The sequence below is a fragment of the Xiphias gladius genome, chromosome 21 (assembly GCF_016859285.1).
Source record: "Xiphias gladius isolate SHS-SW01 ecotype Sanya breed wild chromosome 21, ASM1685928v1, whole genome shotgun sequence".
Taxonomy (NCBI): Eukaryota; Metazoa; Chordata; class Actinopteri; order Istiophoriformes; family Xiphiidae; genus Xiphias; species Xiphias gladius.
In genome coordinates this window covers 30401164-30419249 of record NC_053420.1, presented here as the reverse complement: position 1 = coordinate 30419249, position 18086 = coordinate 30401164, and the positions used below count along the sequence as shown (strand labels likewise).

General features: G+C 38.0%; 1 protein-coding gene across 1 annotated transcript in view; it reads right to left on the bottom strand.

Moving 5' to 3' along the window:
* Window positions 1-18086, bottom strand: part of LOC120807109 (dihydropyridine-sensitive L-type skeletal muscle calcium channel subunit alpha-1-like) — a 92835-nt gene that overhangs the window by 18058 nt on the left and 56691 nt on the right. Inside the window, exons 34-36 of the mRNA XM_040158804.1 lie at window positions 17499-17658; window positions 14279-14406; window positions 8676-8772 (exon numbers count right to left, since the gene is read on the bottom strand). Of these exons, the coding sequence (XP_040014738.1) occupies window positions 8676-8772; window positions 14279-14406; window positions 17499-17658 (385 nt within the window). The remainder of the gene's footprint in view (window positions 1-8675; window positions 8773-14278; window positions 14407-17498; window positions 17659-18086) is intronic.

The following is an 18086-nucleotide window of genomic DNA, read 5'->3' as shown; positions in this document are numbered from 1 at the left end:
GACAAGTGTTTTAAATGTAAAAATAGCGTTTATATAGAGAGGAGGCACACACAGCTTACTCTTGTGTATATATATGTTATTTTGCATGAGTCCTCAGTTCCTCAGATTTCTACATCAGAGGTGGTGAGTGCAAAGTTAGAACAACCAATAGAGTCACAATTGATGGGAAATACACCAGGTTGAAATATACCAGAATTTTCCAACCAGAATTATTTGAGTTCAGCTGAATATGGGCAAATTGACATTGCTATTTCAGGTAAAGCAACAAATATTTTGGAATATTTAAATTTTATTTAATTTTAATTTATTTATATTTTTTATAATTAATGTAAACTACAGACCCAGTAACCTGAAGGCATGGTTTACATTTTAAAGGAGAAGTATAGAAGTTTATAGGATTTATATAATAATATTGAACTTTGACTTTGTTCCCATTATCAGGTATAATGTAAAACCAAACAAACTTTAAAGGCACATCATAATTAGTTGAGCAACAAACATAACATAACTGGCCAAACTTCAGTTTTATTGGTGAATAATGAGCGGCTGAAAAGGTAGGTGACAGTAATTTCAGACAGTCTTTTCAGCAGTTAAGATCAGTTATTAATTAGATATTTTGTCAATTTTCTTATCTTGTTTGAAACAGGCGGTATGAAAAAAGTCATTTCTAATAATTAGTACAACAGATGAGTGAAAACATTAATAATAATAATAATAATAATAATAATAATAATAATAATAATAATAATAATGGATAGCAGTTCTTTTAATACAAAATAAGTACAGATAGCACATAAATAATGATGATTGATGATTTGATGATAATGATTTGTGAATCAGAATAACTTGCACAGCTGCGGCAGTCAAATAGTCGGTCTGTTGGATATGAAAAGAGAAATTATAGCTACTTATTTATATAGGCTACTCAAAGGCTTCTTCTCTAATCTGAATTTCAAGTTTTTCTCTGTTATTGTCATGCCAGCAGCTGCAACTGAAAGTGTGGATTTGGCTATGGAGATATTAAACGAACCCCCGTTATGATATTAATTATTCATGACAGCTCCAAAGCGCAAAACTATGGACAGCACCACTTTTTTTTCACCATCTACAGGTCAGCCTTCATGTCTCAAATCAAGTCGAGCACTCAAGCAATTAAATCTCAAGTTGAGTCTCCCAAAAGACAAGTCCAAGTCAAGTTGCAAGTCCTCAGTGTTTGTGACCTGAGTCTGAATCAAATCTAGGTCACATGTCTCGAGTCTGCAGCGCTGGCATGTGCACTTGAGGTTTTACTTGACCAAGCTGACTGACTTCCTGTTGTCTCCCGGAACACATGAATGGAGTAAAATTATTTATTGAGACGGCTCCTCTCAGCTTTCCAAATTTTATTGCACCTAATAGATCAAATTCAGTTAATAAAAATGTTGCTCTTCTTCAGAAAAGTACCTAGCGAATATCTAGCGGCATTTTGGACAAACCTTAGCTGATTTCTGTAGAAGAGAGTCATCAGTATTGCCCTGTGAGGCATATAGGTAAATATGCAGAGATAAATGTATGTTTTCATAGAGGTCCCTAGGTCGGGGGGACCTAAGAGGATGCCTCCCAGTCTGAAAAGGGAGTTAATACTTTGTGATTGAAACCATATATTAGTGACATTTCTTAGGAAAACAACTGCCTTATTTAAGAGCCGGCAGTCAAGGCTGATCAGAGTGGTTGTTGTATCAGCAGATGTCAGGAGAAGATAGAGTTATGGCTTTATCAGTACATCTGTTTAGACCTAGACTTGACTGCTCTTGGCTGGGAAACTTATCATATGTAAATTTACTCGACAAACATGAGGATATGACAACAGCAGTTCCTGATGAACTGGAAGTGAAACCTGTAAAGGCTGGAGACTGTTTTTGTTCAAAGGAAATGCATAATGGCCCTGCTATCTTTATGGGAATAGCAGACTGTGATAAATATATGATGCAATTAAGGGGCGTGAACACAAGACTGGTGATGGTTTGTATACAGTAACCTTTCATACACCACAACACAAACAGAGTAGAACTTTGATGGTAAAGAACCAAACTTTGCCTGCACATGTGACTATAGGGAATTTCAGAGACATTTGGTGGGTTTGTGGTGATAAAGCATACTTATTTCTGCCATATGGATGGACCGGATGCTGTTACATGGCAAGGTTAAAGCTTCCATATGAAGTTCTGGAGGTCCAGAAGGGACAAGCACCTGATGAGGTCAAATCTACTGCTGTTCCTGGTGGTAGAAAGAAAAGGGAAATGGCAGAAATCTTGGAGAGGAATGGGGTATAGGACTATTTCCGTGGTATGGTGTTTTGGCTGATCTTATTGATAATATCGCCTACACTTTGCAGGGTTTTGCAAATGAGACTATAAAAGGGTTTGAATACTTGTCAAATACTCAAAGGAGTCACAGACTGATGTTGCTGAAACATGATATGACTCTTGATTTTATTTTGACCAAACCGGTGATGCCTGTTATATTTTGATTCCTGACAACTCTGATAATATCACTAGTATTGTAGAAGCATTGAAGCAAATTAGGGATGTGTTTTGTGCACCGCAAGGAGCTGGGTGGTCTGGTAATATTTGGTTACGAGACAGATTCAGATTATTAGGTGCAGCGTTGATTCAGATTTTGATAGGAGTTCTTATATCACTGTGTGTGATGTTTTGTTTTTGTACGTTGCTACTGACCTTTGCGAAAACTATGATATTAAGATGGGTTGGAGTTGTGATGCCTGGGGATCAGGTCCAGATGCCACTACTACATAAAACTGAACCAGATGACGAAGATGAGGAACTGGTGGTAGACTGCAAATTGATTGAGAAATATCCTTTTTGAATATATAATCTCATTATACTTTAAGCATTTGTTCTTGATATTATTTAGTTATTTTGTACTCTCTTACTATAGAGTGGTATAATGAAAGGGGGGAAATGGAAATGTGAATGTTAAGTTGGGATAATGTGAGGTATGATATTGTGAATTTCACATCTCATTATAATGTGATAATATGCATCTGATGTTTTTTTCTTTTTGCAAGATACTGGTTGGTGTTTTTTTTCTTTTCTCCTAGAATGGTATTGGGGAAAACCACTGTGAGGGTGGCTGACTGTTCAGGGACCCCGATGTTCTCAAACACTCAAAACAAGGACAGGGGAAAATGGACGAAGGGCCCTGAACAAGGATACTGTGGAAATAAAATGTCGGGACTCAAAACACCATCAACACTACAACGACAGTCGAAGCTGCTGTGGAGCTGCAGTGTGATACCTTCTTATGTCTTTTCTTATATATACATTCTACAGTGTTAGATGTAATCTGTGACATTGATAATATTCAAATTAGGACATTTATATGCTAGTGAGTCCAAAATGATATTTTGCTTTAGTTGGGGATCTTTTCACTTTAATTGCTTTAAGAATGTTGTTCTCTGTCAGTATGTAAATACACTGGGACCTCATTTGTTTTCTTTTTCTCTGTGCTCAGGGCGATTGGTGCTAGGCAGGGAAAGGTCCATTGGAGGGTCAGATGGGACAACCAGCCTAAATTTGGACATTATTTAGTTTTATTTTCTGAGGTTTTCATATGTATTTGCTTAAGATATATCTGCATATATTTTTCACAAATCCTTTTATTTTAATTGGCTTTGAGTATTATATGTGGTCGCTTAAAGGCAGCGAGGGCCGTGAGGGTAGAATTTCCTGTCTTGATTGACTGAGAGAACTTGTAAGAAAGGAAGCTTCCTGACACATTTTTGCTCTCACACTCCACAAATTTGTTGTCTTGCTAAGATTAAGCTGCAGTAAGCAGTATAGGAAGAGCTATCATTCTTGGTACATTTGTAAACATGCATGAGTAATTATTTCCTTTTTTCTAGGCTTTGTAAGCCCCAAAAGGGGGGAATGAGGTGTATGATTAAATATGCAGAGATAAATTTATATGTTTTCATAGAGGCCCTAGGTCGGGGGACCTCAGAGGACGCCTCCCAGTCTGAAAATGGAGTTATTGCTTTGTGATTGAAACGCCGTAGTTCTTTGTAATAAACCTTCTCAATCACTTGAAGCTTTGCTGAGTACTTTTTGGGATCTGAATCCCATCTACTTTGTGGGTTTTCAGATCTCCCTGAATCCATTATACTGACTTGTATTTTGGCTGTGCAATGTTGTCAGAGAAGCAGTGCTGTCCTCAGTATGTAAGGACCTTTTTCTCTATGCAACTTTCAAAACAAGCGATCCATCTGTTTCCCAGGTGAGAAAGGTCACAACACTGCCTTGGGACTTACTCCAGGTTTCTTGTCTCCTTGCAACAGATGAGCAATGTGCTGCAGTAATATTGAGTTTTTCTTTTTGTTAGGCATAGTGCCACATGGATGAACATCACCACAAAATGTATGTTACTGTTTGTTGTTCTCCTTGATACCATAAATCCTTTTAATTGCTTTGCTTTGATTCCAGTTATATTTCAGCCTTTTTAAGATCATTTTTGTTGACTTCCACCGGAAATATTTCTTCTATAAGTTCCTCTCTGTCAATCACTCTAATAATAATAACGATAATATCAGAATCACTATCCAGGACATAGTTTTGCACATTTAAAAATATGGAATACAGAACGTTGAAATTTAATTAGATGTCATGTATTTCTTTATTTATAATTCTGCCATTGCAGAATTATAAATTCTGCCATTGCAGAATTATAATTGCTAATGAGTCTTTATCGATTTTTTTGTGACCCTCTAAACTCAATTTTTTTTTTTTCTCAGACTGTGAGAAACAAGATTCTCTGGTCTGATGAAGCCAAGATTGAACTGTTTTGGCCTCAGTTCTAAGTGTCATGTGAAGTATGGTGGGGGGCACATCATGTTGTGGGGGTGTTTTTTAAGGGGAAGGGACAGGGAGACTGGTCAGGGTTGAGGGAAAGCTGAACGGAGAAAAGTACAGAGGTTTCCTTAATGAAAACCTGGTCCAGAGCACTCAGACTGGCCCAAAGGTCCACTTTCCAACAAGACAATGACCGTAAGCACACAGGGAAGACCACGCAGGAGGGGCTTTGAGGTACCTATATGAATGTCCTTGAGTGGCCCAGCCAGAGTCCTGCCTTGAACCACATCAAACATCTCTGGAGAGACCTGAAAATGGCTGTCCAACCTGACAGAGCTTAAGAGGATGTGCAGGGAAGAACGGCAGAAAATCCCCAAATCCAGGTGTGCAATGCTCCATACATCATACCCAAAAAGACTCGAGGCTGTAATCGCTGCCAAAGGTCTTTCAATTAGGGATTGAGTAAAGGGTCTGAATACTTACGTAAATGTGATAATTCAGCTATTCGTTTTTAATAAGTTTGCAGAAATTTCTAAATTTCTGTTTTGGCTTTGTCCTCATGTGTATGATTGATCTGGGAAAAAAATGAATTTAAACGACTTTAGCATCAGCCTGCAAAAGTAACAAAATGTGAAAAAAGAGAAGAGGTCACAATACTTTCTGAATGTACTGTATATAGGTTTGCAGCATACCATTACTGTAGCTGAGGTGACAATAATGGAATGACCAGAATCCATTATCCTATTATGAAGAGAGAGGGTGTGACTAATCTTTGGGACTCTTTCAGCCTCCTCATAGGAGTTTTAGGGCTGGTTTATGATCTCTCAGAGCTAGTTATTAAGATGTGCTGTCCGACCCAGCTGGGAATGAAAAATGTTTATAGTTTTTCTGGAAGGCGGAAGGAAAAGCCTGACATAAAAAAAAAAAAACAGGGTAACAGTACAAATGCTCAGTCAGAGTCTCTCAGTTGATTTCAGTTGTTCACATTAAAAGTGCCACAGGTAGTTGAGTATCAAAAGAAAAATGAGAGAAGTACAATGCCTGGCTCCTCTCTCACCTCCCCAAGTTTACCAATCACCGTGTGAAGTGGGTGTGAATGTTGGTTCATCAGTTTTAGAAAGTTACAGAAATGGTGGGGTTTCCGAAGCTTTCGGACCATTTGAAATGCAGTTCGGATTATAAATCGCGCTTTGCTCACCCCGAAGTGGTCTGAGGGCAAATAGGAATACCATGGGTTGACTCATAGGGTCAGTAAAATCAAGCAGTAGGAGAGCCTTCATGTTTAATTTTGGATATGCTCCTTTTTAGGGGAGATTCTTTATATAATTGATGAATTTTAACTTATCACTAATAAGCAGTTGTTCAGTTGAGTGTAAATATGTGTGAATATGATGAAACAAAACTGTTGGGCACCCTAAATGAAAGAATGGGAAGAAAACCTACCCAAACTCCATCTTTTATTGATACAGGTGACTAATTTCTAACAAAACCACATGAAATTGCAAATTATTCAAATGATTTTTTTATCAATAAAATAGTAAATTGAGACAAGAAATATTATGTCTGAATCATACCTCACCATGAGTGCAGAATTAAACAACTTATGAAAGACAATTCCTTTTTGACATTTTAATTAAAGAAAGTAAATAGAAACTAAGTGGAACAACAATTATAAAATAAACACTGATAAACCAGCTGGTATGGGTAATCTAGATGGAAAGCTCTTGAAATTGGTGGCTGTTTCGCTGGACCTGTTTGCCACATCTTTAACAACAGGTTAGAAAATAGTGTCTTCCCTTCAACGTGGAAAGAGGTATTGGTTATTCCTCTACAGGAAAATGCAGCAGAGGGATTTAGAGGTACAAACAGTCAGCCCATCAGTCTGCTACCAATTCTTAGCAAACTGCTGGAGAAGATGGCTTGTGAACAAATATAGTGCTTTTTTAAAGAAGATAGCTTAGCTATTTTGACTTTCAGCAAGCCTATTGAGAAGGGCACTCAACTGGTACAGCATTACCACAGATGACAGATGAATGCCTTAAATATATTTAAGATAATAACTTAGTGGGAGCAGTCTTATTAGATTTTAGTTCAGCTCTTGATGTATTGGACCATAAATTATTGTCAGGTCAACTTAAATGTTACAAATGTGCACCTAGTGCTATATGCTGGTTCAACAGTTATTTGTCTAATAGAAAACAATGTATTTTATAATGGTAGTTTTTCAAATACAAAAGAGTTACAATGTGGTGTACCACAGGGAAGCTGTTTGGGCCTTTACTATTCTTTGTTTTCACCAATGATTTCCTTCTTGTTCTAAACCAAGCGTGAGCAAGTATGTATGATGATGATATGAGAGGATATAAGATTATATCTACCAGCAGTATCAATTGGGGAACTGTCCAGTGCTCTGGATAGAGAATTACATTCAGTTGTATTGTGGGCATGGAGTAACAAGTTAGTTCTCAATCCATCAAAAACAAAATTATTGTATTTGGATCAAATTTAGACTTAAACATAAGCTACAATTAAAATTATCTGTACAGGGAGTGCCTGTTGAACAGGTAGATGAAACAAAACACCTGAGAGTAATATTAGACAGCAGATTGAAGGGATCAAAGCAGATTGAAAAAACTCTTGCAGTCATGGGGAGAGGACTGGCTGTTATTAAGAGATGTGTTTTTTACCACATCAATGCATTTATCAAATTGTTCAAATATTAGTTCTTACTCTGTTGGATTACTGTTCAGTAGTGTGGTCAAGTGCATCAAATAAAGATTTGGAAAAACTACACTTAATCCAGAATAGAGCCGCGCAACTGGCTCTGAACTGTAACAAAAGAGCTAAGATTATCAGAATGCACATAACCTTAGGTTAGTCATTGGTGACAGACAGATGGTTATTTCTCTGTTCTGTTTTTCTATTTCATTGTTTAAAATTCCAAATGTCTTGTACCATCAATTTTCATATACTAGTAATGGCCACAACTTTAATAATATACATTCATCAAGAGGATGTTTTTCAATTCCAGTCTCAAACATTACTGCCTAATTCAATAAATATACTGTATATAAAGGTATAGTATTGAGGGTTTGTTTGTGAATGCACCATTCAGAGTGGGCCCCTCCTCCCCGGCTCAACGAGCAAGAGTGCAGCGGTGGAGAGAGGGATTAGTACAAGCAGAGAATCGGAGAAAACCGTATTTTCTGATTGATTCACGGTTGTTATGTTCTAAAGCACAAATAAACATGCCCTCTAAACACTGTCTGTTCTGCATGTGTGTGTGTGGGTGTGCGTGTGATGTAGCTCAGCCTCGCCCTTGGACACAGACCTGCAGCTCTTTATACATCCATATTTTGATAGAGTCCTGCCCTCACACCCTGCATGCTGTTATTGGCTGGGGTCCACACACCCACAGCCCAAAGACTGTTGCCCAGAAACGTCCCAAAACCAGCAAAATAAGAAGAAAATAAGAAAATGCAGACAGAGAGCAGGATCACTCTGCAGATAAATACACTGCCACAAATTACTTTTGTATGAGTCTATACATTGTTTTTTTTTTTATACCTTTTTTTAAGGAAGTTGCCTTTACAAGCCATTGTCATCTCTTCTGCTTTGAAACACTAAGGCCTGCCAACTGTGTGATTTCACTCTACCCTCAGAACACTTTAGGTAAGTACTAAATTGACAACTCACTACAAATAACTGAGCTAGAAGAATCAAACAGAGGCCAATTAAGACTTGCCATCCTCTAACTGAGGAACAAAATACTTGATGACATTAGGATTGCCATGTGACAGCAGACATTAGACTGAACATTCTTCTCACCTTGCAGGCAATACGATGGGGACAAAACTTTCCAAAACCAAGAGGAGGAGGTATTCTCCGTAGGAGTGTCACCACATCAAGGTGCTTAATACGCCCTCTGTAAGAAAGAAGAAAGCAATAAAGGATTTTATATTCACACAAATACTGACAGAGGATCTTTCTCAAACTTCAAATTGATTAGTATTTCTCTGCAGTTCGTTTTATTTAATAGTGAAGAGAGACAAGCATACTAACCAAAACCAAATCTGCAGTGATTACTTGGTGGACATGCTTATACATTTAATGAAGGAGGCAGTTTGATCCTATTAACCCTATCCACCTGCACCAAAGCTGTCTCCAAAAAGATATCAATGTCATAGTCACTACCACTACGAGCAGGGAAAAATCCCACCATAAATTGATAATGTGTCTATCAGCAGAACCAGACCACCAATTTTCACATCAACTTTCCAAAGAAGCAGTTCTTAATTACTTACACCAAGTTTTAAGCCCTGTTTACACCAGCATTTTTAAACAATGAAATTTAGAGTTCAATTTAAAACCGTTAACTGGTTTTAACATTGTAGTTGATCAGAGTATAACCCCCTCCACAGCAAAGAGCCATCACAAAAAAACCAAGTGAACAAACTGAAGCAGAGAAAAAGCCCTGTGATTGTTGGTTTATCATTTTTTAATGCTTTTGGAAAATATACTGTACTTCTTGAAATATGAGGGGAGGGAGAGACCGCAGTAATTCAGAGTTTGATATCCACTGTCAAACAACAACCCTGTAACGTCAACCTTTACGTTATGGTGACAAATGTAATTGGTGGCTGAATTATGTTCTGTGACAACATAACTTCAATGAATGAGGTGGTACTTGTATTAACAGCTGCCAATTTGCCAGGAGGTGGATGGCAGGCGTCAAAAGCACAGGACCGTGACACCAAAGACCAGGGTTTGCATCCTGTGTCCCCTCTATGGTTATGTTGTAGGTAACAACAGCACTTCGGTTAAGATTCGTGAAAGATGGTGGTTTTGGTTCAATGTAAATAAACACATTGTGTCTGAAATCACTGTGAACTTTTTCTGTATTAAACAAGACCAGGTTCTTTCCCAAACCTAAATCAAGTGCTTAGTATAAAACAACCATAAAACAATTTAATAATGCTGGAGTCACAACAAGTGAATATTTTCCTGCAAGATCAATAAATATGTTGCATGTGATCATTATACTGATACCTTCAGTATCAACATATTTGTGACTTGACAAATACGTATCTGCTGTTGCAAATGAGTTGTACATAAACACAATTTCTTGGAGCCAGGGCTGGAAACTATCATCAGTTTACCAGGAAATGAAAACCCCAAGCCAATTAAATACATTCACAAAGTACATCCCGTTTATTTTTGCTGACAGTCTGTTGCTGTCAGTGTTTGACACTGTGTTTGACTGTGCTGTCTGTACACTGACAGATACTGTATTGTTGTATCTCCCTGATTGGTGTTTGGTTGCTCCAGGCTGTAAGTGGCTGCTTCTTTTTAAATGCCCTAAATATATGTTAAACTCGTGTCCCATAATCTGATTTAAAAGTCAGGGAAATTGTTTACCTCCTGCAGGAGGGAAGGTGGAGGTCCTTGGGGGTGGTTGGAGGAATGACTTCACTTTATCCGAGCTCATAGCTCCTGTATTTTATGATTCAGCTTTCCTCTGATATGAGCTGATACGCCATGACGCACTGTCAGAACTTCTCTTTGAGGAATTCTGCGATCAGACAGTACAGCTGTTTTCATTAACCCTTGTTTATTTATTGTTTATTTTGTCGCAGGACTTGGACGATGGATGTCTCAGTCAGCAGTGCAGCATTTAGGTCTTTAAAAAACAACCTGAAAATGTTTTTTTGACAAAGAAGCAGTGATGTCCATATCCCATTGATCTTCTAAATGGCCCATCAGTACCTCCTTCACAGGCGGCAGGATGCCCAGCCCCCGGTATTATGATTATAAAATGATGAGACCTCACGGTCGTCTCCATTCATGAGCCCTTTGTTGCTTTTCTTCAGGCCCTGGACACAAGAGGAAAAGGCTTCTGTGAGTAATTTTTAGGGCACTTAGAAACACTTGGTTCGGATCTTTCTAACTGTCGAGTAACATGCAGGGTAAAAAGCAGAGGGTCCAAAAGAGAGTGCTGGAACTAAACAGCAGGCCGTTATTTGCTCCTTGTGGAAGTGACACATTGAGCCTTGTTGTTGGTGATAGAGCTAAGTCATTTGTGACTTCTATCGGCTTCTTTGGTTTGTTACAGCAACTTTACACTCTGTTCAGCTCCTCAGTTCACTGCTGGACCATTCTCAAGAACTTTACACTGAAGGCATTGTCAACCAGCAGGATGAAGTGTCAGGTTGAAGCTGTTAAAGCTGTTCACTACCAGCTTCCCAAAATCGTGAAGGCATTGACTGCTCTACAGGAGTATGCCACAGAGAAACGGGATGCAGATGCCGTCTCAACAGCTGGAAGCTGTACCATTGTGTTGTTCCAGATATATAAATCGAGCAAGATCCCCAAGAGCCCTAAAGTTTCAGTCCAAACGTGAGGAAAGAAATCGAGGCAGTGACAGAATTCCTCCAGGAATTTCGAGATCATGGATTCAGCTCTGCCAAAACAGATGCCAGGGAGATAGCAGAAAGATGAGCTGGCCAGAAGTGCGTCAGAGAAGAACAACTAGACAGTGTGAGGACGATGGAGGAATGCAAACTAGGTCAACTGCAAAAGAGCTCTTCAAAGGATGGTTTTTCCTGCCTCTTATAAACGTAGCCCTTGTCACATTAGGGGAAAGATTTTCACACATGGGAACCTTCTATGAGCTGTATAGATTTCTCGGCTCCACTGACATAATGAGAAGCACTGAGACCGGAAGGAAGCTGGATGAATGCTGCCACAGACTGGAGCTGAGAATGGATGATATTGATGCAGAGGACCTGGAGCTTGAGATAATGGGTGCAGTTAGATCCTTCCCCACACATTGATGGTAAATGGTTAATGGACTGCACTTATATAGCGCTTTTCTAGTCGACCACTCAAGGCACTTTACACTACATGCCACATACAAACATTCACACACACACAATCCTACAGCGCTCTTTTCTATACAGATACACTTAAGGTTATTCAACACAAAACATGAAAAGCATCTCATGAGACATGATGGCTGTTGACTTTCGAGAAGTACACCAGCTTGACTGGGGATATCAGGAGGGAAAACTGAACTACACAAGCTGAAAGGATTAAATGAGTCATTAATTGATAATGTCTTGACATAAACCCAGTGTAATTATATTTTTCAATATTTTCTGTTATTTTTGTACAATTAAAGTTTAAGTTAAACACTGGCTGAATAGTCATTTCCATCAGTATATTAATCAGTGAGAGGAATCCTAGGCTATCTAAATGTACAATGAAAATAAACTAAATATTACAACACATAAGTAGCCTGATTTTCTAATAACACAGGGATGTTGCTGTTAGGTTAAATCTGGTGTTTTTGAGTTGTTGAATTCTTGTGACATCTTAGAAGATGGAGCTCTGTTATCTTTAGATTAAAAGGATTTTTTATATCAGTGAAGAAAGAAAGAAGAGCAGCTGTGGCTCAGGAGGTGAAGCAGGTTGTCCACTAACCGGAAGATAGGTGGTTCAATCCCCGGCTCCTTGAGTCCAGTCTGCATGTCGAATGTGTCCAGCCATCAGGAGCAATTTGGGGTTAAGTTCCTGATGGCTGTGTCATCAGTATGTGTGTGTGTGTGTGTGTTAATGCAATTTATGAATTTTTGTGTGAATGGGCAAATGTGGCAGTGGTGTAAAGCGCTTTCAGTGTTCAATGAGACTAGAAAAGTGTTACACACATCACTAACAGGTGCAGCATTAGAAATGCTGATGTTTATTTATCAGTATTTTGAGGCTTGTGGGGGAGTCTCTTTTGTCGGAGTTAAGCCCCCTGCCCCCCCCTCTGTAATTCTAACACTGCTTCAGCTCACTCAAGGATCACATGCTGCATTAAACTTAATAGCCTATATGTCATTTTACCGTAGTTCTGCTTCCTGTTAAGATGCAAAAGGTGGGAGCTGCTGTGGGTGAGTGAAAAACGATGCGGTCTGTTGAGAGCTAACATTCACCAAGTCAACACCCACGTCCATTCTGTTTTTCAAAAGTGACAGATCTTTATAAGGCACTCACAAAACAAATCCTTTCTAGTACATTTTTTAAACATTAAACCCCACAAGGGAAAGCTGATATGAATAAATTTAGGATTAGAAAAAGATTAGAAGACCCTTCTTGGTTTCAACTACATGAATACAGGTTAATGACAGCAGTAACATTTAGAATGAATGAACTCTAAACTTTACATCATGTCTCATATTTCAGTGACTTGTGGCACTGTGTTCTAATAGTTAAATCTCTAACAGATTATGATTATCCAGCGTATACTGGATCCTGCACTGTATATCGCGCTGCTATGACAATAAGACAGTTATTCTTAATTTGAACAAACATAACTGATCATAAACATAACTATCACTATGTAGCCACAATGTACACCAATCAGCTTCAACATTGAAACCAGTAACTAGTTTTAATGTTGTGGCTGATCAGTGTTTAAGTTAAACAATGTCGTGTAACGACAAAATGAGATAAAACTGTGACCACATGTAACACAACGAAAGAAAGAATTGATTGTTGTCACTGTTGTATTTATAGTAAATGGTTTGAATAAAGATGTCTTGGACATACAAAAGTTCATTTCTAGGCTGTCAGAATGTCGCTTTTTCTGACAGTATATCCCATTGCACCCAGTGTCACCACACAATTAAAATAAAACACTTGATATCTGTCTAAATGATCACACACAGTAACCTTCTCCTTGTTCCAATGGTCATATGCGACACATAGAACAATATTTAATCCATAAATTATATATTTAATCCCCAATCCCCCAATTCTCCGAAGGGTATGAGTGTGGTTACATGCTTGTAGTTATTTTTTTATTTTTTTTTTTCATTTTTGCATCGATGTATGCTGTACTGTAGGTGCGTTGGCCCATAAAGAGTGATTTTTTTTTCTCCTCTCGCTCATTTCCACCCATGATTTCACCCCCTGCATGCCAAATTGCCTACAGACCACAAAATACACATGTAGGTCCTTTTTTGTGACTCATGAGTCACTGGTAGAGCAGAAAACAGCACCCTCTACTGTGCCACGGATCCAAAAATAATTCTCAGTCCCTTTCCTTATAATTGACCATGCTGTATCTCACCTTCATGTCCACTTCTTGTGGTACTTTTCCCTCACACTGACATCGTCCACCTCACACTGGCTTCATGAACATCATACTCTGTCTTTATATGTATCTCTGTTGAGAGTGTGGTCCTGCCTTGTACTCTGTCTCACATATTACATGTAATGAAGTCTGAGCAGAGTGAAGCAAGCCTCGGCCAACCAATAATCTTGTGCAGGTCCCCATCCAGATCCCTGTCGGAACCACAGTTATGGTTCCAGCCACAGGTCTCAAAGATGGTACATTTCAATAACACTCCTGTTAGAACCAAATACATACATGTACAAACACTTACGTAGCCTCAGGGTCATATTCAGCCCAGATTTTCTTGAACTCATCCAAGTGTTGGGGGCCAAGGATTGACCAATCACGCGTCAAGTAGTCAAAGTTATCCATGATGACAGCCACAAACAAGTTGATAATCTGTGAAGGATAGAGGCAATATATGTGTTTATTGTATGTTTGTGGGAGTATTATTGTGGCACTACACCTTTAAATGATTCCTTACTAATGTGCAGCTGGTTCCTTCCCCTAGTTATTAAAATACATTTTCGTTTCAAAAATACTGAAGACTATTTTTAAGATTAATTTTGTCTTTTCACTTGTCTATTGCCATGGTACCCAAGTTGTTGTCCTTTATCCTTTTTTGGTTGGACCCTGCCAGAGCTACATCCCCGAATGTCTGAGTTTGTGATTAAGTTACACCATTGGTCGGCTGACTGTTGGAATTTCCCCATTAGCCGTTGCTTTTTCAAAATGATTTGGTGAGAACATTTTCTATTATGTCACCAGGGGGCGTTTACAGCAGATCCACAACAGTTTTCAGCTATGTCAGCAGGGGGCTTTTATATCAGTTCTCAAGATATGAGTGTAAAGTTTTGTTCTTGCAAGTTATTATAACCTTTTTTTTTTCAGCACACTTTAGACCGCTACAGAAAATTCAATGAAAATTTAATATCCAGGAATTCACATTATAGACACGACCACTGACTATCCCTGACCGTACGCGGTCCAGCCATACACTGGGTTTTGACCTAGTCTTGTTACTGTGCATTTTCAAAGTGTCACCGCATAAAAAAGACAACATTTAGATCAACTACACTTTTATTTCATTTCAAGTATTTTAAAATTTAAGAAATAATCAATAAACATCCAATCATTGTCTTCAAAAACTCTTAAAAACTGTTATATACAGAATGTAGTTACACTGCTACTAAATCAGACTGTACAGTGAATGATTGTCAGTTTAAAAGGAAAAATCTATCAAACATGGCAATGGCTGCAAATAAACTCAAGCGACATCTTGAGACAAAAGGCCCCTGTGCAATTTAATTGGTGATAAAAATATCTAAGTAGTTCATATATTTTTTTTAGATGCTCCTACAGCTTCCTTATTTGCCATCTTAGCTGCTGAAAAGACATTTTGAAATTATGAAATGGGGTCTGTGCCTCATGTGATCGTCAGTCAGAACACAATCTAATCATTTAAAGGGACATTGGGCCATGTTAGTTGAGTATAAAAGTTAGGCTTACATGCCTCACAATCTGGGCTAATCTTTGACTCTGTGGTTTATTTACATCATTATTAATATTACAGAGTCTAATGTTACCTCATATCCATCTATTAATAGTCCTGCTGACATTTGAAGTCAAAGCCACGTATTTATCTTGTTGGATCAGTCATTCACATACACTGCTATCATCATGAACAGTACACTGGAAAGTTGAATTTAATCAAGGCAAAGCTCTGGAGAATAAAACACCATGCAAGAGCTGTTCATAAAGCTCAAGAGAGAAAAATGGTAGGAGCTGCCAAAAGTATTGTGTTAGAAGCTTTCATTGAGTTATTTGAGTGACCCTTTTTCCTGGGTCCTGTCGTTTTGGAGACTTGAGGACTGTTCTGACAGTGCTGTACCAGCCTTCTGGACGTATCTGTGAATCTCCAGTGAGTTAACACACTCTGGTAGCATGATAAGCTAGAAAATTCCCAAATTGCAAATATCAACCTTTGTTTTAGCTCTTTACACCACAGCAGTACCTTTTGCTCGGTTAGGTGTACTTTACTTTCTCAATACAGTAAGCTTATTGGCGATATATGGGAATGCAGTATTTCTTTTTTGAGTTTGTTTTCTCTCTTCTGTCTTTTCTATAAAAAAAAATGTAAACAAGTTGAGTAGCAACGCCACAAGGTGTAATTTGTCCTTGTGTCTTTGTGTAGTAATAAAGCAGGTTTCTGACATTTTGCTTGAGAAATGGTTTCGTTTTTCAGCAGGAGTTCACATAAAATATTAACAATTTCGAACGTTAGATGTGAATAAATTTGAATTTATGCATAATTCACATACTGTATTATTATTGCTGTGTGCTGTGTCTCAACAGTTGGTCCAATTTGTGTTTTATGTCAAGGTAAGTTACATATATATATTTATATATGTCGGTATATATAATGTGTGTGTGTGTGTGTGTGTGTGTGTGTGTGTGTGTGTGTGTGTGTGTATAAATGTATATTTGTATGTATGTATGTATATGTGTATATGTATATATATGTATGTGTATACATATATATATATATATATATATATATATATATATATATATATATATATATATATATATATATATATATATATATATATGTATATATATATATATGTATATATATGTATGTGTATACATATATATATATATATATATGTTTGTGTATGTGTGTAACAAAATTACTGTACAGTACCAATAAGAGATATTTTCTCCGCTGTTTTTTTTTCACTCTGAAATTATCTCTGAGACGGCAATGATCTGCGGGACGGGAGTATCCAGTTTACTCTGTCATCATACCTGAAGTGATGACAACCTTGTTTCTGGAACCAGAAGCTTATGAGATCTCACTTACACACTCGCTTGGTCAGGGCCCGTTTTCAGGCAAAGGCGAGCTAGGCGGTTACCCAGAGCGCCACCAACTGGAGGGGCGCCAAAGAGGAGGGGGAAGAAATCTTTTGTAAATAATTTCAGGGAAAAGGTCTACTTTCCTTCCAATGCGCGCATTAGTTGGTTAAAAAAAAAAAAAAAAAAACACTAATCAACCTGCGCTAAAGATGCACCTGATGCTGAGAGTAATATGCAGACAGACCATGACCCCACAGTCCATTTAATGACACCGTGGAGCCAAAATCATTCAATTAAAAATAAATATTAACTGTTTAATGTGAAGGCATCAGAGACACTCCAGCACAGATGATCAGTAACCTGGATGATGTTAGAATCATAATTTTTTTTTTTAACTGGGAACTGTGGGTCAGTGGAGGATTGAACTGTAATCTACAGTCAGAGTAATCACGGATTGAAGGATAATTTGTTTGACATTCTCATTCTTATTTGTTACCTTTTGGTTCTAAATGTTTGGTCATTTGAGTCACTAGAGTCACTGTGAATATATGAAGACAGTGTTCAAGCTGAAACAAATGTAGAGTTACTCCTTCACGTGTGTTGAGTGTGTATGCATACGTGTGTTGTTTTACCAGAAAGGCACAGAGCATATAGAAACTCATGAAGTAGATGATGGCAAAGTTGGATCCACAGGTGTACTCTTCCCCAGGCAGGTAGTCCGACTTGGGGTCACACTTCTTCCCGTACATACACGCTAACATCACTTCATGCCACGCCTCGCCTGTAGCACATCTGCAAAACAGATCCAAATACACCTCTAGCCTGATACTCACACCGAAAACCCAATTTATCACCACTCTATTAGTCAGTCTGACATTGCCTTGTTGAATCTTTTAAATTGTACTACTCAAAAATTAGCAACTGAAAACCATTTCTACAAAGGCTGTCAGTCAAAGATTTCCACAATGCAAAAGTTTTCTCCTGTGAGTGTGGATTTTATAATACAATCGCTGTTCAAATTCACAATTCATTATATAATTCATTATCTGCATGTAGGCAATTAATAAACAGAAATGTAATATTATCCCATTGTATATTCCTTGAAAATGATCATCAGTATGATGTTTTGGACATTTTTTGGGTACTAATGATTCAACAAGGCCAAATTTCAGCACAATAGGAGTTGTAGACAACAGCGTGCTGATCACTTGTGGTGGTGC